We start from the raw sequence: 23,264 nt of genomic DNA, 5'->3' as shown, positions 1-23,264 counted from the left end.
AGGGTTATTTGGGGGATGATGGAAATGGCCTAAAACTGAATGGAAGTGATGGTTGCACGACTCTGTAAATTCACTAAATATAATTAAATTGTACGCTTAGACTAGGTGAATGTTATGTTTGCAGATTTTACCTCAATACCGCTGTTAAAAAGATTGAAAGGGAGAAAAGGGCATGGGCCAAAGTTAATATGATTTGATCCAGCAATTCTAGTTTTGGCAAACTATCCCAGAAAAGAGTGCACATTATGAGAGAAGAGACTAGGGGATTCCATGGAAATTTTGGAAATTTTTATGGAGAAATAAATTTTTGAAAAGCAAAACTAATCCAGAAACATGTATTAAATGCTGGAGCGCTGGCCTGGGCAAGGTCACATGTCACCTGCCACTCAGCAGAGGAGCTACTCTTTGGCCCAGTTCTGATAAGAAGTAATCTCTGTTCTCAAAGTGTTCACAGGGGGAAGGGCGTGTGTATAACCTACTCTCTACAGTATCGACCAAAATGCTGTGGAAATGACAATTCCTACCATATCGGGGCTATTTCTTAAATTCTACTATTGCTTTTCAGATTAGCAGGGCGTTTCAGCATTATTAACACAACTAAAGGCCCGGTGCACAAAAATTTGTGCACTCGGGGGGTGGGGGGAGGGGGGTCCCCCAGCCCGGCCTGTGCCCTCTTCCAGTCTGGGACCCCTCAGGAGATAATGACCTGCTGGCTTAGACCTGCTCCCGGGTGGCAGAGGGCAGGCCCAATACCTAGGTGCAGCCCCTGGTCAGGCTCAGACCAGGGCCGATTGGGGAGTTGGGGCGCCGCCCCCTGTCACACTCAAGGCAGGGTCGATGGGGAGGTTGCAGCGCCACCCCCTGTCACACACAGAGCAGGGCCAATCAGAGGGTTGGGGCGCTGCCCCCGTCACTCACAGAGCAGGGCCCATTAGGGGGTTGGGGAGCTCCCCCCTGTCACTCACAGAGTAGGGCCAATAGGGGAATTGGGGCACCAGCCCCTGTCACACACAGAGCAGGGCGGATCAGGGGGTTGGGGCGCTGCACCCTGTCACACTCAGGGCAGGGCCAATGGGGAGGTTATGGCTCTACCCTGTCACACACAGAGCAAGGCCCGTGAGGGGGGGGGCGCCATCCTCTATCACCCACAGAGCAGGCTGATCAGGGGGATGGGGCGCCACCGCTGTCACACTCGGGGCAGGGCCGATGGAGAGGTTATGGCTCTACCCTGTCACACACAGAGCAGGGCCCGTGGGGGCGGGGGGGGGGGGGGGGGGGTTGGGGCGCCGCACCCTGTCACACACAGAGCAGGGCCGATCAGGGGATTGGGGAGCTCCCCCCTATCAGACACATAGCAGGGCCCGTTGGGGGCGGGGGGCGCCGCACCCTGTCAAACACAGAGCTCCAGGGCTATCAGGGGATTGGGGAGCTCCTCCCTATCAGGCACAGAGCAGGGCTGATCAGGGGATTAGGGCGCCTTTCCCTGTCACGAACAGAGCAGGGCGGATAGGGAGGTTGTGGCCCCGCCCCCTGTCACACACAGAGCCGCAGGGCGATCAGGGGGTTTGGGCGCTGCCCCCTGTCACGCTGATCCCGGTGCCGGGAGCCTCGCTGCTCCGCTGATCCCGGTGCCAGGAGGCATATTACCCTTTTACTATATAGGATAGAGGCCTGGTGCACGGGTGGGGGCTGGCTGGTTTGCCCTGAAGGGTGTCCTGGATCAGGGTGGGGGTCCCCACTGGGGTGCCTGGTGCCTGGCCAGTCTGGGTGAAGGGCTGAGGGCTGTTTTCCTGAAGCGAGTGACTGAAGCTCCCAACCACTCCTTGTTTTCTTCTTCTTTTTTTTTTTTTTATTCTAGGCCAGCTTTAGCTCTGAGGCCTCGCTGCTGAAAACATTGATACAATGTTTCGGTCTGGCTGGGTTTCAGTCCGGCTGGTTTCTGGGGTTTTGTTTACCTTCTTATTTGCAACATAGTACATAGTTGCTTAGACTTGCTGCTGAGAGGCCGGCAAGTGAGGCGGGGAACGTTGGAGTCCTCAGCAAGCAAGCCTCATGCTCACTTCAGTGCCTGGCTGCCGGCCGCCATCTTGGCTGACAGTTAATTTGCATATACTCACTGATTAGCCAATGAAAAGGGTAGCAGTCGTACGCTAATTACCATGTTTCTCTTTTATTAGTGTAGATACTAGTATAGCAATATATAAATACACTATATTAGCATAATGTGCTGGCCTCACTCAGTCTCATAAACAAACCACCTACGACTCACTGGCAATTTATTCCTTTGCTATTCATACAGTTCTGGTCAGTACGTGTATGCTCTTCAGCATTATAAAATAAACAAGTCTAGATTGCCAAAACATTATTGCTGACACATGTTTGAAATATAGATATATGTATTATTATTCTATTTTATTTATGGCAAAGCCCTGTGCTTACCTGACCTTGAACTACCTCTGCCTTTTTCTTTTTCTTTTTTTCTTTTTTTTTGCCTGGGGCTCAAGTCCAAATCAGTGTCCAGTTTCTGTGGAGAGAGGAGAAAACAGAGAAGTGTGGTGACCTGGCTAGACTCCCCCAAAGGAATTCTTTACATCACCTGCACTATCAACAGGAGTTGCTCCTTTGGTTTGCAATCCAGTCTTTTCTTCAGGGTGAAAGAGGAGATGTCTTTATCGCTTCAATTACCATTACAAAAAGGAAAATTATAGAGATGTAATATGGTCATTTGGGGGAACAGTCTACCCCTATAGAGATTGGGGGGGGGGGGGACATCTGAAAACTGACTGGTAAAGGAGACATTTAAGACTGATCAAAATTTTTATAGCACTTAGATTTTTGTAAACAATACAAAGAATCTCCTCCTCTTGTGTATGGTCCCTTTTACCTATACAATGAGTGGCTTGAACGAAGTCTCCAGTTTTCACTCCTGAAATGAATACATTTCAAAATACCTAGACCCTCATTCTCTCATTTAAGCTTCACATTCAGCCAGTGAGATTTTTATCTAGCAAAGGACTTACGTGAAACGAATTGTAGTGTTTCTTATTTATTCTTATTTAGGTTCAGGAGAAATCTCAATTACAAGAATAATTTCTTTGCTCTTAAATGACAATATTAGCACTTGTTTTTAATCCAACTTTTACAGAGATTTGTCAAAACTAAAATTTTAAGCACATAAAGGCAATGCATCTTGTTACTTTTTATCATGAAATCAAATATATGTTTCAAATCCACTAACAGGGTTGTGAGACTTTTTCTCAACACTTAGCTGCTGTTTTCAAATTATCCCTTTATTTTGTCTCAGGAAAGAGACCCTGAGGTTTGACAATCCCCTTGTGTGGTCCTTTCATTCTGTCCCCAAATGACACCCACCAATTCAGCCTGGAGACCACACCTTTAACCAGCCTCCAGTTCTAACCCTGCTATTCCTAACGCTTGGTTTGGCCTATGTGTTGTATTTATTTGAGAATATTGTAATCTTTATTTCTTTGCTTAGATTATTATTTTTTCTATTTCAGGTCATGGGAAAAGTGCCAACAATTTCCATTAATAAGACAGAAGGCTGCCACATATACCTCAGTGAAGATGCATTAGACTGTGAGATAGTGAGTGCCAAGTCATCTGAAATGAATATACTTATCCCTCAGGACGGTGATTATGTACGTACCTTTCAAAAGACTAAAGAATTGTTCTGTAGCCTTTATCGTTAACCTTCTTTGAGATTGATTCAATTAGCTTCCAATCTATGAGCTTCATTTGTAGCCTCATTCACAGACAGGAAAGGCATTCCAAGAGTTGCCTTCACATAATTAGCTGCCTAATATAATCCATATCTTTTCCCCTCTTTATTTCCTTGACTACGCTCACTCCTAAATTTGTGACTCAAGGCAGTTCACTAATCATTAGCTTAATGGGCTAGCTTTTATCAAACTGTACAGCATACATCGGAGTCCATATTAGTTAGGAGTAAATATTGTCCTTCGCTATGGTGGAGGCAAACAGAAACGAGGGAGAAATGCTTTGGGGGAAAAGTGGAGGGGGGAGCAATAACAATAAGTAGACCAAAGTGTGTCGTTATTCTTATGCCGGAGGTTCTCAAACTCAGCACAAGAATTCGCTAGGAAGCTTCATGAAAATGCCTGCTCCCAAAAGGGATTTGGGAGACCTGGAGCTGAGAATCTGTATTTTAATAAGCCAACAGTATATCCAGCAACCCTTCAGAGAAACACTAGCCTGCGTGATTTTGCCACCATTTATTTTCTTTGCTTCCTTTCCCCAACAAAGCAGCCTCTGACAGAAGTGTGTGGATATCCTCACACATTGCAAAGGAAGTATAAAGAAGTATATCCTCTGCATCCCCAGTGTGGTGGACCTGCCAGTTGTTACTGTTTGGAAGCAAGTACTGCTTCCCACTAGTTATTACTTCTGAGATCATTCCCTCTGATTCTAACTGTGCGAGGGGGCAGTGAAGCAGGGAGGGTGGGAGCAAACATGGCATAGCTGGCACACGTTTGGATGTAGAGGCCCCCATCATCCTGTGGGTCAATCAACCAACTATCTACACCACTGTCAGCACTTGGGTTAATCTCCTTAGACAGACAACATGACTGTTCTCATGTTCTTTCCTTGCAAGGCATTTGATCCTGCCCAAAACGTCCATGGAGACACTTGGCTCATCCTATATAATAAAAGGCTAATATGCAAATCGACCGAATGGCGGAACAACCGGTTGCTATGACACACACTGACCACAGACGCTCAATGCAAGAGCTGCTCCCTAGTGGCACTCCCACTGGGGGGAGCGCCGCTTAGCCAGAAGCCAGGCTCATGGCTGGCGAGCACAAGGGCAGTGGCAGGAGCCTCTCCCACCTCCGCAGCAGCACTAAGGATGTCCAACTGACGGCTTAAGCCCTCTCCCTCTGAGGAGTGGGCCAAGCCATCAGTCAGACATCCCCTGAGGGATCCTGAATTTCGTGCCTGGGCCTCTAGTAGTAAATATAATCCTGCTCTTCTGCAAAATTCAAATCCCAATCCACCTACCTAATTCCATGTGCTTTCAGAAGCCAGGCTACTGAGACAAGAAGAGTGATTACTGGCAATATAGCCTCAACACAATGATGGGGTCAATAAAACATGGTAGTATTCTTTATATATTAATCATGTAAACCAAAACTAGAAATGAATGTTATGGGCTATTTGAACTCAGGAATGTTTTCTAAGTATGGACAGGACCATTGCCTGCTAATGTCTCCTTTCCCCAGTTCTCACTAAGTTCTCCAGCACTACCCAGACACACCTACATATTGCAGCCTATAGTTCATCATTTAAGTGTAAAAAACAAGACTCTGCCAGCACTCTGCTGGGTCTATGGCCAGCCTAATCCTGGGCTAGAGGAGGCTTCTTGCATGTTCTCCACCTAAAACAAACCACTGAAGTGCTATAGCCACTAAAGAATGGCCCCAGAGAAGCGAGCCAAAAATGAGGGTGAGGCCTGGCCTTTGCAGCTATTTAAGCAGAAGGCTCAGTTGCATGGGGACTGGATCTGCTAAGAAAAGCATTGGGTTTGGATGAGCACTCCAGAGTAATTAAGCTACAATCCATGGGCATGGGATCCAGACATCTGTATTCGTTAAAGCTTCCCAGATAACTTCAGTATGGAGCCAAGAGTAGGATCCACTGATCTAAAGAATGAGTACAGGTCAAAACCTGAGCATGAAAATGTAGTCTTCCCTCTCTTCCTAAATTACCTTGTGCCCTCTGTCCTAGGCCCTCTTCATGCATTTTCCAGGTGGAGGTCATAGAGAGCAATACAGAAGTCCTGCTGTGGGCACTGTCACCTGGCAATGGATGGGAGCAATGATTCATCCCAAGAGAAATCTGTCATCCTATCACTCTCACTTTACACCCCCAAAAAAGTTTGGAACAGCTGCAGTGCAGTTATTATCAAAGAGGTGCCGTGCCTTCACACCAGAGTATTCTTTCACTCATCAAGAAGAGCCCCAGAAGGGGTATTGGCTGCGCGCACACACACACACACACACACACACACACACACACACGGTCATTAAGATTGTGGCTTCTTTGCTTCATCAAAAGACTTTGCATTGCATTTCACTCAAGAAGAATTCATCACTCACTATAGAAAGGACCTTCCCTGCCCTAACCAGTTTGGCTCAGTGGATAGAGCGTCGGCCTGCAGACTGAATGGTCCCAGGTTCGATTCTGGTCAAGGGCATGTACCTTGGTTGTGGGCACATCCCCAGTAGGGGGTGTGCAGGAGGCAGCTGGTCAATGTTTCTCTCTCATTGATGTTTCTCTCTATCCCTCTCCCTTCCTCTCTGTAAAAAATCAATAAAATATATTTTTTAAAAAAAGAAAGGACCTTCCCTTTAAAATAAATAAATAAATAGCTTCTTCCAGAGGAAATAGTTGGATCCTACATCTAGGAAGATATGGACTCATGTGTGTATTCCACGAAACTTCACATCTCACCAATGGTGAGCACAGGCACCCACTTATCAGACAGTTGTGGTTTCAGCAGTGCTGTGTGTACAGAAGTCCAGGGAGGCCATAGAAGCTGGGGCCAAGGACTACTCCTCCTCACCTTCCTTTTTAATCCTCTTCTGAAATGACTGGAGAACCACTCTGGGGAAAGGAGAGTTTAAACTACTTTTATTTTGGTTATTCCGCGTGCGCGCACACGCGCACGCGCGCGTGTGTGTGTGTGTGTGTGTGGTGCATGTGTGATGTGTGTGTGTGGTACGTGTGCATGTATTTTGCAATGGGAAGAGTAGGTTGACAGGATGAAGCTTGAGAAATTGATGCATAACCTGAAGCATATTTTTATATTTCATCAAAGAGTAGCCCAGTGGCCCCTGGGAACTTGTTGGAAATGCAGATTGTCATTCTCTTCCCCAGATCTACTGAATCCATATCTACATTTTAACAAACTCCCCAGTTGATTCCTGTATATGTTTGAATTTGGTAGAGAGTCATGGGTAAGAGAGGCTGTCTAGGTGTGAAGTCTGGCTGTTCTACTTGCTAGTAATGTCACCTAGATCAATAGCTTAACCTCACAGGCCTCTGTTTGCTGCAGATGGCATCTCAACAGTATCTAGCTCACAGGGATGTAGGCGATTAACTGAGTTCACATACTAGTATAACCAGTGCTTTAAAAATGTCTGGTTCTTGTCTGTTTTGGCTCAGTGGATAGAGCGTCTGCCAGTGGACCAAAGGGTGCCGGGTTTGATTCCAGTCAAGGTCATGTGCCTCGGTTGCAGGCTCCTCCCCAGCCCACGACCTGGTCAGGGCACGTGCAGGAGTCAACCAATCGATGTGTTTCTCTCACATCCGTGTTTCTCTCTGTCTTTCCCTCTCCCTTACACTCTCTCTAAAATCAATGGAAAAATATCCTTGGGTGAGGATTAAAAAATATATATCTGGTTCTTAATAAGTCCTAGCTTTAATGATGAGGCTAGCAGACAGTCACAAAGCTGATCCATGACTATGCAAGTCTTCATGTGACATAGAAGTCTTCTCCATGATACAGGTTTGAGTTCCATAAAATGACTTTGTCCATCGTATGACACTAATCAGCCTTCCATCTGTTTGCAAAAGGAAGCCTTCTTAAATAACTGCGTTCTCCTTGCCTTTTTCCAGAGAGAATTCCCTATTCCTGAACAATTCAAGACTGCATGGGATGGATCCAAGTTGGTCACTGAACCTGCAGAAATTATGGGTTAACCTCCAGAGAGACCAGACCCCCTGACCTGTATCACCACCCCCTCAAAAAAAAGCAGTGTTAAAGACCTAGAAGTTGCAGTAGCTCCTACCGCTTTAGCAGTGGCCTCCAACAATTCTGTGCAATAGAAACAGCATCATTTCTGGCATGCTTTCCTGGGCATTTTGAAATATTTAACATTTCTTCATGATTTGCTTTTGTGTATGACTTGAGTTCCAATGATAACTTGTGAGCATTATGCATTTAAAGGGGGAAAAAAAGAATTCTGTTCCCTTCATGTCATTAGCACAGTAGCTGATAGGTAAAAATATTGCATGGTTCACTTTTGCACTTATGTTTAATTGCTAGCTGGAAAATAAAACCTTCGAGAATCTAAGATGTATATTTTTACCTTTAAGACAATCTCAACATGATGTAATAGTAGTATGCTCTGAAAAATCTGCCTTCTTTTTTTCTTATTTTTTCCACATGTTCACCTTTATCAGCATGGATACACTGTCAGCATGAACACATATTTCAACCCATGTTTTTACAGAACAAAAGAAAATCCCATACAAAGGACCATATCCAGTTTCTTGGTCCTTGGGACACCTGTATTCTTTACAGTTACTAAAAACCAAAAGTCAGGTCTAATGATCTGTCTTAAATATTTCCACTTGTCGTTTGGAAAACTTTTACTTTTCTGCATAAAGATTTTTATGCCAAAAAATTGATGGGTGGAAGCTGACATGTTACCTTACAATTTTGCACTAAGATCAAGCTCAATTTTTGTTTCCAGTTATGCACCTGTTAAATATCAGATGCCTTGTAAGTGATGTCTTTAATGTTATATTATAGACCACTTTCTTCTTTTCCACTTGCCAGACTTGCTAACCAGTCTCAAAAACAAACATAAAAAAGCCATAAATGTATTACTTCTTCCAAAACCCAAGGAATCGTTTGTTGGTTTGGCTTGCTGCTCCTATTTTGTAGTATTGATAGTACATGCTTTTTTAACATAGTATGATACTCTTTTGTATGTTTTTAGTACATAGTGATGAAAATCTGCAACTTCTTAGATCAGATATACTGAGTTATAGTATAATGCTTGCAGACCAAACACAAGCATATATATTGTGCCTATTACAGCCTTTGGAATACATTGTTTCTGTTTTTTTAAATATCTCTATATCCATATGGAATTAAAATTACTAATGCTCCTGTACCAAGGTTTTGCAATAAAAGTTTTGTCTATATGAATAATGTTGTGGCTTTAGTAAATATCTTTTTTTCAACTGTAAATTTATTATGAAATAAAGTAATATTCTAATTGTTTAAATGCTATGATGACTTCTGGGTATTAAAGCTCTTTGTTTCTCCTTTGATTTGCCTCTTGCTCATCTGTCAGATTTAGGAAAGATAGCTGTCTTTCTGGTTGAATTAAAGAATATGTCCAGCATGCCCTCACCTTCTCTGAAGAATGGCTTCTCTGAGATCCATATAACATAAAGCCATTTGTAGTTGGAATAGTTAGTCAGGAAATTCTAGAATTGTTTTATAATTCAAGGTCTCTTCACTGAGAAAACCTCCCTCATACATCTTAGTTAATGTAAACACCCCAGAAAATAAATTTAGTTTATAAGTATTATATACTAGAGGCCCGGTGCACAGATTCATGCACTGGTGGGGTCCCTTGGCATGGCCTGTGGGGATCAGGCCGAAACAGGCAGTCCAGCATCCCCTGAGGGGTATAGTAGTGCTGAAGCGGCAGGTGGCTGGGGAGGAGCCTGAGTCCAGGCCGGGTGCCACGCCACTCACGCTCATCCCGGACCCGCTGCACCTGCCGCTGCCACTCCGCTGCAGTCTCTGCGCGCCCGTCCTAGGGCGATACCAGCACGCCCATGACTGAGAAGTGGCCGCAGGCTCATGCCCAGTCAGTTCCAATGCTAGTACTGATCTCGGTCCCGGTCTGGATGGGGGAGGGGCACGCAGGGGGAGTGTCCACAGGAGAGGCTTGTGCCACCACAACTGCGCTCACCAGCCATGAGCCCAGCGTCTGGCACCCGTTAGTCAGCTGAGTGGCGCTGACCACCAGGGGGCAGCTCCTGCGTTGAGCATATGCCCCCTGGTGGTCAGTGCACATCATAGAGACTGGTTGAACACTCACTTAGGTTTTTATATAGAGAGATACTGTATGTTTTAATGTATAATATAAATATAAATAACTTTTATAATCAATCCTATATAATAAAGAGCTAATATGCTAATGGCCATCACACCCTCACGCTGTCATGCCATATGGCTCAGACACTCAACACTGGGGAGAGAGGAATGGGAACCAGCCAGTCACAAATGAGCTTGCAAGAGAGGAATGGGGACCAGCCAGGCTGCAGCCTGGGAGAAGGACAAGCTGCCTGCCATGCAGTCCCAGGCACCAGTGGCTGTGGCCCAGGCAAAGCTGCCTGCCCACAGTCCCCTGCGGCTGTGACCAGTCTGGGTGAAGCCGGCCTGGGCCCTGGGTGCCTGCGGTAGGCCAGAGGGAAGGAAGCCCAGGTCCTGGGTGCCTGTGACCGGCCAGAGGAGGGAATCCTGGGTTCCGGGTGCAGGGTGAGGCAGAGGCAGTTAGGGGCAATCAGGCCGGTAGGGGAGCAATTAGGGCAATCAGGCAGGCAGGCAGAGGTGGTTAGGGGTGAACAGGCAGGCAGGCAGAGGGGTTAGAGGCGAACAGGCAGGCAGGCAGAGGGGTTAGGGGTGATCAGGCAGGCAGGCGAGCGGTTAGGAGCCAGTGGTCCTGGATTGTGAGAGGCAGTCAGACATCCCCGGAGGGGTCCTGGATTGGAGAGGGTGCAGGCCGGGCTGAGGGACCCACCCCCATGGACGAATTTCATGCACTGGGCCTCTAGTTAATAAATTAACTTCTGGAGGAAAAATTTAACCAGGAAGAAAAAACTCTAAAAAGGATATGCTACATCTATAAACATAAAAGCTTAAGCGACCAGTCGATCGAAAGACCAAATGACTGGTCGACCAGTAGCTATGACACGCACTGACCACCAGGAGGTAGACGCTCAATGCAGGAGCTGCCCCCTGGTAGTCAGTGCGCTCCCACAGCCAACCTCCCATGGATGGTCAACCTCCCCCACACCAGCCAACCTCCTGCAGTCCCTCTCCCCAGTGGGCCATCCCCGATCGGCCCCTATCGGGACTGGGCAAGACAACCCCGATGGACCCCGATCACCAGCCAAGCTGAGGGACCCCACCCATGCACAAATTCATGCACCAGGCCTCTAGTTATTAAATAAAATAGCACTTGCCAGAGTTGGAAGGAAGGAAGGAAGGAAGGAAGGAAGGAAGGAAGGAAGGAAGGAAGGAAGGAAGGAAGGAAAGGAGTCCATACTTAGTAGAATTGCATGTCATATAAATTCACAAAATATCAAAACGAGAATAAATGTCAGTAAAAATAATTAAGTGCAAGGATCTGTTTACTTTGTCATATTATTAAGTATCATGTTATAGGATCAAAATGATTTTTTAAATAATCCAAAAGAGCCTTTGTTTTCTTTAAAAATCTTTCTTTGATAATACTGACTCCATTAGATAATCTGCTTCTTTCTGATAGTCTTCCTTTCACAGCAAGACATCTTAAAGTGAGCAGTTGGTACTAACCACTTCTCCTTATCTATAGAAATTCTTTCTAGAACTGATAGGAAATGCATGTAGTTTAGTCATTCACTCTTTCATTTATTGAAAATGTGTACCTCAACTTCTTAGAATCTAGATGAGTTTATCTAAGGAATCCCCTCATTTTAAAAATGAAAAGGCTAAGGTTCTGTGACATTAAACATTTGAAATTTGACATTAGACAAGCAACCAGTTATAGGTAAAGCAAGGACTAGAACACACACACGCACACACACACACACACACACACACACGCACACACACACCTTCTTATAACTACTGTAATTTGGCTTGTCTATAACCACATTTCTAAAACTCCCGAAAGTCACTTAGTCCCATTTTATTTCATTCCTCATCCATCAAGGTTTTTGACATTGTCCTTTTCTTATTAAACTCCTTTTGACTTTGATACACAATAAACTTCTCTGCCTTCTCTCCTTTCTACTTTTCCCCTCTCTCAAATGCTCATTAACTTCACCTATCACCTCAATGTAGATGACTCCCAAATCCACATTTCCAACCCAAGTCCATCTCCCCAAATTCTTAACTCCAAGTGTCCACAGAGTATCTTGCCCATCCCTACTTCATTGAACACCTTTCTAATTAGTCAATTCTCATCACAGATTTCAAACTAGCCACTTCCTATGATAGGAAACACAGGAGGACAACCAGATCTGGAAGAGAACCATGGTTCAGTCTTGAACATGTTTAACAAGGCATCTTTGTGATATTTCATTGGAAATGGAGAGTTGGCAGGTGGAATGGGTCTTGAGTCTTTTCCATTGTCTCTGATACAAATCCTTAGGAAGTATTTTGTAAGTTTAATATTCCAAAAATGACTTTAATTGATCATGTTTATTTCAAAAGAATTATTTTATTTTTAAATTTTATCTTTGGTGTTGAAAGTGTTACAGATGTCCCCTTTGTGTTTTTTCCCATTGACCCCCTCCACCCCGTACCCACCCATCCCAGGCCTTCACCCCACTGTTGTCTGTGTCCATGGCTCTACTTATAAGCATATAAGTTCCCTGGCACCATCATAGTCAAAAAATAATACTTCTTACTGATGTGAAGATCCAGATGAAAGAGATGCATCATTGACCACACTTACTAAACAATAATTTTTAAATCCCATTCACCAATATCATAGAGGTTTTTTCATTAAAATTCAGTTGGTGATTTTTCCATTATATCAATAATTAATCTTAAAGACTGATTAGAAGTATGCATTTAATTTTTATTTTTAATAATAACTTCATGACCTCATTTCAGCTCATAAGCCAATAAACTTATAATGGAAAGTCTTCCCACGAACATAACAGTTCTATAGATATGTTTGGAAGGAGCGAGATTTGTTTGGGAAGACTGGTTTTTCCTGCTCCTTGTCCCTATGGGCATTGTACCCACACATAATGAATGGCACATTCCTGGCAAGGAGGAGCTAATGGCACATGTCCTGCATGCAGCTGATGCTATATGACATCCCTACTTTGGGCATTCTTCTCCAATTTAAAAGCTAAAGAGAAAATATAAGAGTTAGGCTGATGCAGATGGTCAGTTCCAGGGAAGTGATTGCCTTCTGCAATCAAGCATGATAAAAATCTATCCTCCTGCATGTATACTTAAAGACATTGTCCTGTAGCATTACTGGAAGATGTATCGAGATCCAGAGAAATATTTTATAAGAGCCACATACGATACGTATGTTTTTTTAAAAGGATATAAATTTACTGTGATATGGTATTAAAGGAGTAGTAAGTTATATGTACTCTCCATATCCTGAGAGAAAAAAGTTGGCTGCAATAACCAGGAATTTCCTCCACCATTAAAAATCTCACTTGTTTAGCTCTGACTACAATGATAAATTGAAAGAGAGATTTTTATATTTATCTGACTAATTTAAGCAAAAAGAAATAAATGACATATGCTTTTTGAAAAAGAAATACTATTTGAAAACCTAAGTTACCTAAATTACCTGTTCTAATTCACTATGTAAGTGGTCAGCCCTTTTCTCTATGCTCAATCACCACTGATATGCAAGTATCTGAAGAATAAAGAAAGAATAGTTTAATGTAAGCCCGTTCAGTGGCTGTGGATTTCAGAGAGTGATGTCCCACTATTAACAACTAAAATCTGGCTCTCTACAGTTATCAAAATGTTCTCTCATTTGTTAGCAACTATAATAATTATACCAGCAATATGGTTTACATTCTGCAGGCTGCTTCTGCCAAAAGGCTAGACAGCTGTTTTCCCAAATTAAATTAATTCCATACTCTATCGTTTTCAGAAATAAGTCTCTCTTCAACACCTCAGGACTTGGCTTCACCAGGAAAAAAATATCTTCATATTTCATTAAGTTTTCAAAAAAAAGTAAAGTAGGTCTTGCATTAATTAGAAAGAGCTTTGGCCTGGGAGTCAGATCTGGTTTCTATTCTGGATCTGCCACTAACCAGAGGTGTGTGTCCATTTAACAAATACCTATGATACATTTAAAAACATGTAATTCTTTAAAAATGAGATAATTGTGTTAAATTTCTTTTTCAAATATGATAAAACAAATATGCAACAAAACTGCCTGTGGCAGTCACTAGCTGTCCATCAAAATCTATTTTCTTTCCAATGGCCACATGACTAGATACTCCTTGAAGGAATATGAGTGTTAAGTAATATAAATCCTACTTCAGGATTCAGTCTGTTAAAGTATGTTTTCTTCATGTTCCCTTTTCTTTCCACCAACAAAATACTTGACATGACATCCAGCTTCAATCATGCAAATGACAATATACTCTGCTTATGCAAGAAGAGCAAGTTAGCCTGGACCCCTGTGTCACAATATGGAAAACAGCCACTCACTGATCTGAACCTGCCCTAGGTGGTTGCATGAGAAATAAACTTTATTTGGATTTACTTATCAGAGAAACGTAGCCTACCAAAACTAATATGCCACCTAAAGAATTCTCTGATTTACTGGTTCATTCACCAGAAATACCTTCAGCAAATTTGGAAAGATATACAAATACAGTAAGTAAAATGAGCATCTATAATAATAAAAGCATAACATGTTAATTAGACCGGACAGCCAAACGACCTTCCGGACGTCCTTCCAGACAAATTTCATGCATTGGGCCTCTAGTGTAACAGAAAAATAGATTATAAGAACATTTTTATTGAATGTAAGTCAATTAAAATAACTATATTTAGTTTGTATGTAAAGTTATATAAACATATTTGATGAAACAGTTTAATATATGGTTGAGAGAATGGATCATAGTTTTAACACTTATTGGCTGCATAATTTGGGGGCAGGGGAATCACTTAACTTCTCTACACCTCAGTTTGTTCATCCCTAGTACAGAGACAGTAAAAATAGTACTTACTCATTGGACTGTTTTGAGGACTTGATTAATCAATATACATATAGTACATAGAAAGGTTAAATAAGTATTAATTATTATTATTGTTATCATCATTAAAAAGTAGAGAAAAATATGGAAAGATATACTTTAAAATGGCAACAATGCCACCCAGCTGGCATGGCTCAGTGGTTCAGCGTTGATTTATGAACCAGGAGGTCATGGTTTTTTTCCCAGTCAGGGCACATGCCTGGGTTGCAGGCTCAGTCCCCAGTGTGGGGCATGCAGGAGGCAGCCAATCAATGATTCTCTCTCATCATTAACGTTTCTCTCTCTCTCTCTCTCTCTCTCTCTCTCTCCCTTCTTCTCTGACATAAATAAAAATATCTTTTAAATGGCAACAATGCCTATTTTTGGAGTATGGGGTTAGAAAAAAATCTTTCCCCTTTATTCTAAAGAGCATGTAAAAAAATGTTTTTCATGTTTTATAATTAACATGAAAAAATATATTCCAAAAGGAAAAGAGTGGCAAAAGCTAGTATAATTGCACAGATGTTAGTGATATCAATTGATCAAATCAAATGTGTTTTAGACACTTCTATGTAATTGGTACTGAGGATACAAGGAGGCCAGATTCATAGTCTCTGTCTTGAGGATTTCTTTAGAGAACCTTAATTTATAAATAATTATAAAAAATAAATGCACACTTTCTAAAACACTGGAAAAGAGAAAACAAAAAAAGTATATTCCAAAATACAGAAAATAAAAGGAAGAATGAGATAGAAAGTGGAGCAAGATGAAAAATAAAACCAAAGATATTACAAAAATAGGTATAAATGTGACAAATTTTACCATGAGAATACAGAAACTCAATTCAACAGGTATATACAGTAGTTTTATCCCCAGTTTCACTTTTGTGGTTTCAGTTACCTGCAGTCAACTGTGGTCCAAAAATATTAAATGGAAAATTACAGAAATAAACAACTCATAAATTACAGAATAAACAACTTGTAAGTTTTTTTTTTTAAATCTTTATTGTTCAGATTATTACATTTGTTCCTCTTTTTTCCCCCCATAACTCCCCTCCTTCCAGCTCCCACCCCACCCTCCACCCTCACTCCCCACCCACTGAGTTCATCCATAGGTGCATGATTTTTGTCCAGTCACTTCCCGCATCTCCCACACCCCTTTTCCCCCAAGAATAGTCAGTCCATTCCCTTTCTATGTCCCTGATTCATTATAGTCACCAGTTCATTCTGTACATCAGGTTATTTATTCACTTGATTCTTAGATTCATTTGTTGATAGATGCATATTTGTTGTTCATAATTTGTATCTTTACCTTTTTCTTCTTCTTCCTCTTCTTAAAGGATACCTTTCAGCATTTCATATAATACTGGTTTGGCGGTGATGAACTCCTTTAGTTTTTCCTTATCTGTGAAGCTCTTTATCTGACCTTCAATTCTGAATGATAGCTTTGCTGGATAAAGTAATCTTGGTTGTAGGTTCTTGGTATTCAGCACTTTGAATATTTCTTGCCATTCCCTTCTGGCCTGCAAAGTTTCTGTTGAGAAATCAGCTGACAGTCGTATGGGTATTCCCTTGTAGGTAATTGAGCCTCTTTCTCTTGCTGCTTTTAAGATTTTCTCTTTGTCTTTTGCTCTTGGCATTTTAATGATGATGTGTCTTGGATTCCTTTTGTTTGGGGTTCTCTGCGCTTCTTGGACCTGTAAGTCCATTTCTTTCTCCAGGTGGGGGAAGTTTTCTGCCATTATTTCTTGAAATAGGTTTTCAATATCTTGCTGTCTTTCATCTTCTGGCACTCCAATGACTCTGATATTAGTCCGCTTAAAGCTGTCCCAGAGGCTCCTTACACTATCTTCACACTTTTGGATTCTTTTTTCATTTTGCTTTTCCAATTGGGTGTTTTTTGTCGAATCTTTGGTTTGATTCTTGTGCTCCTCTGGTCTGCTATTGGGTATAATATTCTTTATTTCAGTCCGTGTATGCTTACTTTCTAATTTCTTTATCGTAGCATCGAGGGTCTCATTAGTTTTCGTGAGGCTCTGCACAAATTTATGGCAAGCCCTCAAAATTGCGATTCTTAGCTCCATATCCTCCATTTCTGTCATGTTTTTTTGTCTCCGCATCTTTTATGCTTTCTTGGTGCACCCCCTTGTGGTCTCTGTGCGCAGTCTTGTTCTAGCCAAGCCTTAATTGTTGTAGTTAACACTAGAGGGATTTGACCACCAGGCCGACTGGCGGTGGAAATCAGCTGTGGGAAAACTTCAGTCCTCAGGGGAGGCGCTAGTCCAGCCCTTGCCTGAGGCGATCGGCAAATGGCTGTGCGCAGGGTTTGGGCGGGGCGGGCTCAACAGGGCGGGGGGGAGGGAGCAGCTATGGCCGCTCTCAGTCCGTCCCCAGGGGCTCTGCCTCTCTGTCCCAGCAATCGCTGCAAACCTCGGAGGGGCCGTAGCCAGACAGTCCCGCTTCTCCCGTTTGAGTCTGGGTCCCTAGAGACTCGCCCGGATCTGTAGCCCAGAGTCTGAGACTCGCTCCTGAGTGAAAACGACAATCGCGCCCTCAGCCGCCAGCCCGAATTGCGCGCGCACCCTCACCACCACACCGCCGTACCTTTAAATTTTCCACACTGTGCCTCCGCTGAGCGTCGGAATGCTGTTTTTTTTGCTTCTAGTTGAAGAGACTCTCCTCAGCCAGCCTTCCCGTGGTTCTGGTTGATGTCCGCTCCGACTTTTAGTTGTATTTTTGAAGTGGTTGTCCACGGCGGCAGTCTCCGGTGTTTCCCTTGCCGCCATCTTCGATTCTCCCTTCCCCAACAACTTGTAAGTTTTAAATTGGGTCTCATTCTGAGTAGTGTAATGAAATCTCATGCTGTTTCTCACCACTGTATCCTCCTCGAGATGTGAACCATCTCTTTGTCCACATTGAACATATAGTACACTAGAATATTTTGAGAGAGAGAGAGAGAGAAAGAGAGAGAGAGAAACCAGATTCACATAACTTTTATTACAGTATCTATATATATAAAAGCCTAAGTGACCATTATGACCAAACAACCAGAACAATCGGAACGACCGGTCAACCCATCACTATGACACGCACTGACCACCAGGGGGCAGATGCTCAAAACAGGAGCTGCCCCCTGGTGGTCAGTGCACTCCCACAGCCAATCTCCCATGCCTGCTAACCTCCCATGGTCCCTCCCCCCAGCCGGCTGGCCAACCTCCCATGGTCCAGCCCCAATTGGGACTGGGCAAGATGGCCCCAATTGGCCCTTATTGCCAGCCAGGCCTAGGGACTCCAACCATGCACAAATTCGTGCACCAGGCCTCTAGTATTATTATAACTATTCTTTTTATTATTAGCTACTATTGTTAATCTCTTACTGTGCCTAATTTATAAATTAAACTTAATCATAGATATGTATTATAAGAAAAAACATAGTATATATAAGGTTTGGTTGTATCTGCAGTTTCAGGCATCCATTGGGGATCTTCGAAATGTACGCACCATGAATAAAGGAGGATATTCCACTGTTTTTTAAAGCCCCATCTAAACAAAGCATCATAAAAAATTAGAACTAAAAAAATAGGCAAAAGGATATTAAATAAATGCAAATGAGAAGCAGGAGTCACAACATCTAATCTAATAATAGACAAACAGGGTAATTGACCGTACCTTTGCTACACCTCCCATTGGCTAATCAGCATGATATGCAAATTAACCACAAACAAAGATGGTGGTTAATTTGCATACATAGGCTCCAAGTGGCAGAGTGAAGACTGAAGGTGAGCTGGAGCCGCGAAGATGGAAGACAGAAGGCGGCTCCAGCGGGGGCCACGAAGATGGAGGACGGAAGGTGGCTCCAGCCAGAGCGAAGGCCTGGGTCCCAGGTGCTGGAGGAAAACCGGTGCCAGCAGCCAGAAGAAGGGAAGGCTTATTGCACAAATCTCTTCATGCAACAGGCCTCTAGCTAATAATATATAATACTATAAAATTCAAAGTAAATATATTAAATAGAAAATTAAAGTTTATGATGAATACAATTCACACTGAAAATATAACTTTCAGAAGTCTTTATGTATTTGTATTATTCTATTGCTGCATTACCACAAACTCCGTAGCTCAAAACAATACCCACTTATTATCCCCTAGGTCAGTGATGGCGAACCTTTTGAGCTCGGCGTGTCAGCATTTTGAAAAACCCTAACCTAACCCTGGTGCCGTGTCACATATAGAAATTTTTTGATATTTTCAATCATAGTAAAACAAAGACTTATATTTTTGATATTTATTTTATCTATTTAAATGCCATTTAACAAAGAAAAATCAACCAAAAAAATGAGTTCGCGTGTCACCTCTGACATGCATGTCATGGGTTCGCCATCACTGCCCTAGGTTTTGCAGTCAGAAGTCTGGGCATGATGTAATTGAGTGCTCTGGTCAGAGTCAGGTAAGACTGAAATCAAATCAATGAATGTAGCATGGAACTGCATTCTCATCTAGAGCTCATATAAGGCTTTAGGTTCTCTTCCAAACTCATTCTGACTATTAGCATAATTCAGTTCCTTGAAGTGGTAGGAGTGAGGTCTCTGGGTTTTTTTGCTGGATGTTGGCTGGGGACCACTCTCAGCTTCTAGAAGCCATCCCCCAAGTCCTTGCCTCATGGCCCCTCCCATAGATAGATCACAGCATGGCTATTTCCTCCTTCAAGGCCAGCATGAGGATCTATCTCACTTCCAGTCTCTCTGACCTCTTCTATAGCTGATCTTTAAACTCTCTTTGGGGTGCAAAGATATTTCTTTATGGTTTGAATTTGTTATAATAATCATATTTTTGCTTTTGTAATTAAAAATAAGTGAGAGGTAGGCAAATAAGGAATATTGTGGGGGTTTTATGCAGTTTAGCTAGAAAGTGCCAATTGTATAGACTATTTTTCCAATATCTTATAGAACACACTTAAAAGCTAGTTATGTAATAGTTCAATATTAATATGTCAAATTCTAAAGTACAAAAATATACAGGCATTGTTTCTGAGCTCAAGACAATGAAATTAGAAAATGAGAATTAAAAAATAACTAAAAGATTAACCATTTGGTGGATAGTTCTTTGATTTTTAAATTTTTTCAGTGGTAATAAAAATGTTTAGGTTTTTGTTTTCTTCTTCAGTCAATTTTGGCAATTTATATTTTTCTAGGAAATAATTCACTTCCTCCGAATATTTTAAATTTGTTGGAATGATGTTAAACATATTCTATTTTATTTTTTAATGATTTCAGGATTTTAAATTACATGTTCTTTTTTAAATTTTTTTTTATTGATTTCAGAGAAGAAGGGAGAGGGAGAGAGATAGAAACATCAATGATGAGAGAGAATCATTGATTGGCTGCCTCCTGCATGCCCCCCACTAGGAATCGAGCCTACAACCTGGGCATGTGCCCTTGACTGGAATCAAACCCAGGACACTTCTGTAGGCAGGCCGACACTCTATCCACTGAGCCAAACTGGCTAGCACTATACGTTCGTTCTTATTATTAAAGTTCCATGACTGTGATTTCTTCTTTTTTCTTCATTAAATTGCCAGATTTTTATGTAGGGTATTATTTTTTTCTTCAAAGATCTAGTTATTGGATTTATTGACAAATTATACTATCCTGCTTTCTGATCTTTTCATTTCTGATGGCTATCTCATTTATTCTTACTACTTTACATTTACAAATAATCCTGCAAGGAATATACTAGACTTGCATCTTCATACCTAGTGCTCATATTTCTGAAAGGCAGATTCCAAAGGGGGCATTAATTAGTCATAAGTCTCCAATATTTTTAATGTTGGTGGATGCTAACAATCAGCCATCAAAAAGTTGTGCAAACTTACACTCCCACAAACTGTATGAGTGAACCTATTTCTCCATACTTCAACAATAGTGGGTACCATCAGTCTTAGTAAGTTTTTCCAGGCAAAAACATGATATGGCCTATAAAACTGTACATAAATTGACCGAGAATGCAGGGGAGCCTATTATATAAAAAGAAGATAAGTTATCATTGTTGGTTAGTAAGAACAAAACGGAAAAAAAAAAAGAACAAAATGAGCCAGGGTATTACATTTAGAAAAGAGGGTGCAGGTCAACAAAACCCTATGACAAAAGAGAAAATGGAGAAGAAACCTGGAGAACTGTGGAAATTTTTCATGCTTTTGGCCACAGGAGAGAAGGCCAAGAACAGAGTGAAATTTGATGAAGTTGAATTCAAGTTTCAGTTCATGTCCTGCTTGTTTACAACTCCACAATGACCCGGCAGTGCAGTCCCACTTTATGAAAATGGTAACACAATTGAGGAAAAGCATGCAAATAAAGTAAACAATCATGAAGAGGGAGAGTAACTAGTCGACTCTGTCTTGGAGGGAGTTCAGGAAGAAGTTTGGTAGGGGAGGTACCACAGCTAAGAAAGAAATTGCAAAGAAGGAATTTGAGTTCAGCATAGAAAGGCTAAATTGACCAGGTATTTAGGAGGTTTTGTGGCTTCTCCCTCTGCATTGGTTGCTTCCAGTGCTGATAAATAAAGGAGCAGCAGGAAGAGGCAAATCAGTGCTTTTCACATTCATTTGTACCCACACTTTATATTTTATAAATATTTGTCATTTGTCTTTCATAACAGCTTTTTATTGCTAACCAGGTCAAAGCCAAACTCATTTCCCTCCCTTCACCTCTCCGCATATCATAACACTAACATTTGATCAGGGCTCCCACTTTCGGCCGCTTTTCCTCTCTTATCTATAATAACAAAAGCGTAATATGCTAATTAGACCGGAGAGCCCGACGACCTTCCGGACAAAGCCCGGGCTACGAGGGCCAAGCCCCTTTCATGAATTTTGTGCATGGAGACTCTAGTGTCATAATAACTTTCTTCATATACCCTACTTACTTTCAGCTTTTTATTTCATGCTATCCATACCTAACAAGTTTCCACTTCACCCCCAAGTCTCATATTTCACAAGTAAAATCTAATCTTAATCTAGAATAGTCTTTCCTTTTACCACAATTTCATGGACACGATGTGTATATGTATGTATAGCTTGGGGCTATTCAGCAGTCTTTAGTTCCTGTTAGTGTAAAACTGGGAAGACTGAACCAGTTATTTTTAAGATCCTTGGGTTCTGAAGTTGGTTTTGGATAGCATGGTGGAGTTCTTAGCTTTGGAAATTCCTCCACCTACTGGTTGCCTCAAGTCAGTTGACTTTATAGAATGAGGTTTGCTGTTGTTTTATGAGTGCGGCCCATTTCTAAGAATAACATGCGCCTCTTGTAAATGCTGATGCATTTATAAATCACTTTGAATTCTAAAATTTCTGTTATAAAGAAAATATATTCTTATAATATAAAATATTTAAAAAACAGATAATAAATTTCTTAGTGCTTATAACAACCACTGGAGGGCAGAAAAGCATCATATGGTAATTCACTCAATGTTTGGCTAAAGAAGGAAACGATATTTAATGTGTATTTCTAAAAGTACTGAAATTAAATTATTTTTAAATTTAATCTTTTATTGGGTGCATTGGACAACGTGTCAGAAGAAACCTTTCATGGTGCTTTTATTTTTTTCACATTGTTTTCTATCAGGATGTCAAATCAAACAAACTTTTTTTCTGAAGTAGATACTTTAAAGAGCAATTTGTCATCATGGGGTAGCTTTCTCATACATTACTGGTAAGAAGAGTTAAAATATACTGATAAACTAAATCTGGCTAAAAACTTGAGAAATCAATACTAAAATAACAGATTCATGGCTACCCAACTTTCAGAAACTCTCTTGTCAGTTGTCCTAGCAAAGCATGGATTTAAATATGGTTCAGAATAATTAGCTATTTCCCTAACACCTTCTCTTCCAAAAGAAACTCCTCGATGGTTAAATGCAATTATTATCCCTACTTGCTCACCTTCTATTCCCTCCTCAATCAGCCTTTCACCCTTCACTCCATGAAATTACCAGGCAAAGCCATCAGTGACCTCCTAATGGCTGAATTCATGTAAGGTTCTTCAGTTGGAAGGATCATAAACCAGCACTTGCTAATTTACACTTAAGAGGAATTTAGTGGAAGGATATCACAGCCTCTGAAATTAAAGAAAGAAGCATAGATAGCAAGAAATAACCAACAGTATTACCAGGAATCTCTGCTGGTGTTATATTTATACCATCCCTCAACCATCTGCCCGACTTTCCAAGTTCCAGGTGAGTGTGTCCAGTTGGCTGAGCTTGGGTCACATGCCCACCACATGGCTTGGAGTGGCGGAGTAGAAGGCCCTGATAGTCCTTCCCCAACTGCATCTATTGAGAGAAGGGTTATTCAATAAGAGGAAATTGGGGTGCTATTACCACAAGAAGGAAAAAAGAGCTAGGGTACAAAAAAATGCCTGCTACAATTCTTTTCTTTTTAATATATTTTTATTGATTTTAGAGAAGGGAGAGGAGAGAGAGATAGAAACA

General features: G+C 41.8%; 1 protein-coding gene across 1 annotated transcript in view; it reads left to right on the top strand.

The window, feature by feature from the left end:
• The window catches only part of CAP2 (cyclase associated actin cytoskeleton regulatory protein 2), a 141,190-nt gene extending 132,085 nt beyond the window's left edge, over positions 1 to 9,105 (top strand). Inside the window, exons 12-13 of the mRNA XM_070405687.1 lie at positions 3,519 to 3,659; positions 7,660 to 9,105. Of these exons, the coding sequence (XP_070261788.1) occupies positions 3,519 to 3,659; positions 7,660 to 7,743 (225 nt within the window). The 3' untranslated portion in view covers positions 7,744 to 9,105. The remainder of the gene's footprint in view (positions 1 to 3,518; positions 3,660 to 7,659) is intronic.
• Positions 9,106 to 23,264: the final 14,159 nt, after the last annotated feature.

Source organism: Myotis yumanensis, unplaced genomic scaffold (genome assembly GCF_028538775.1).
Source record: "Myotis yumanensis isolate MYYU_CA2020_CCGP unplaced genomic scaffold, mMyoYum1.0.hap1 SCAF_2, whole genome shotgun sequence".
Lineage (NCBI taxonomy): Eukaryota > Metazoa > Chordata > Mammalia > Chiroptera > Vespertilionidae > Myotis > Myotis yumanensis.
This window is presented reverse-complemented; position numbering and strand designations above follow the sequence as displayed.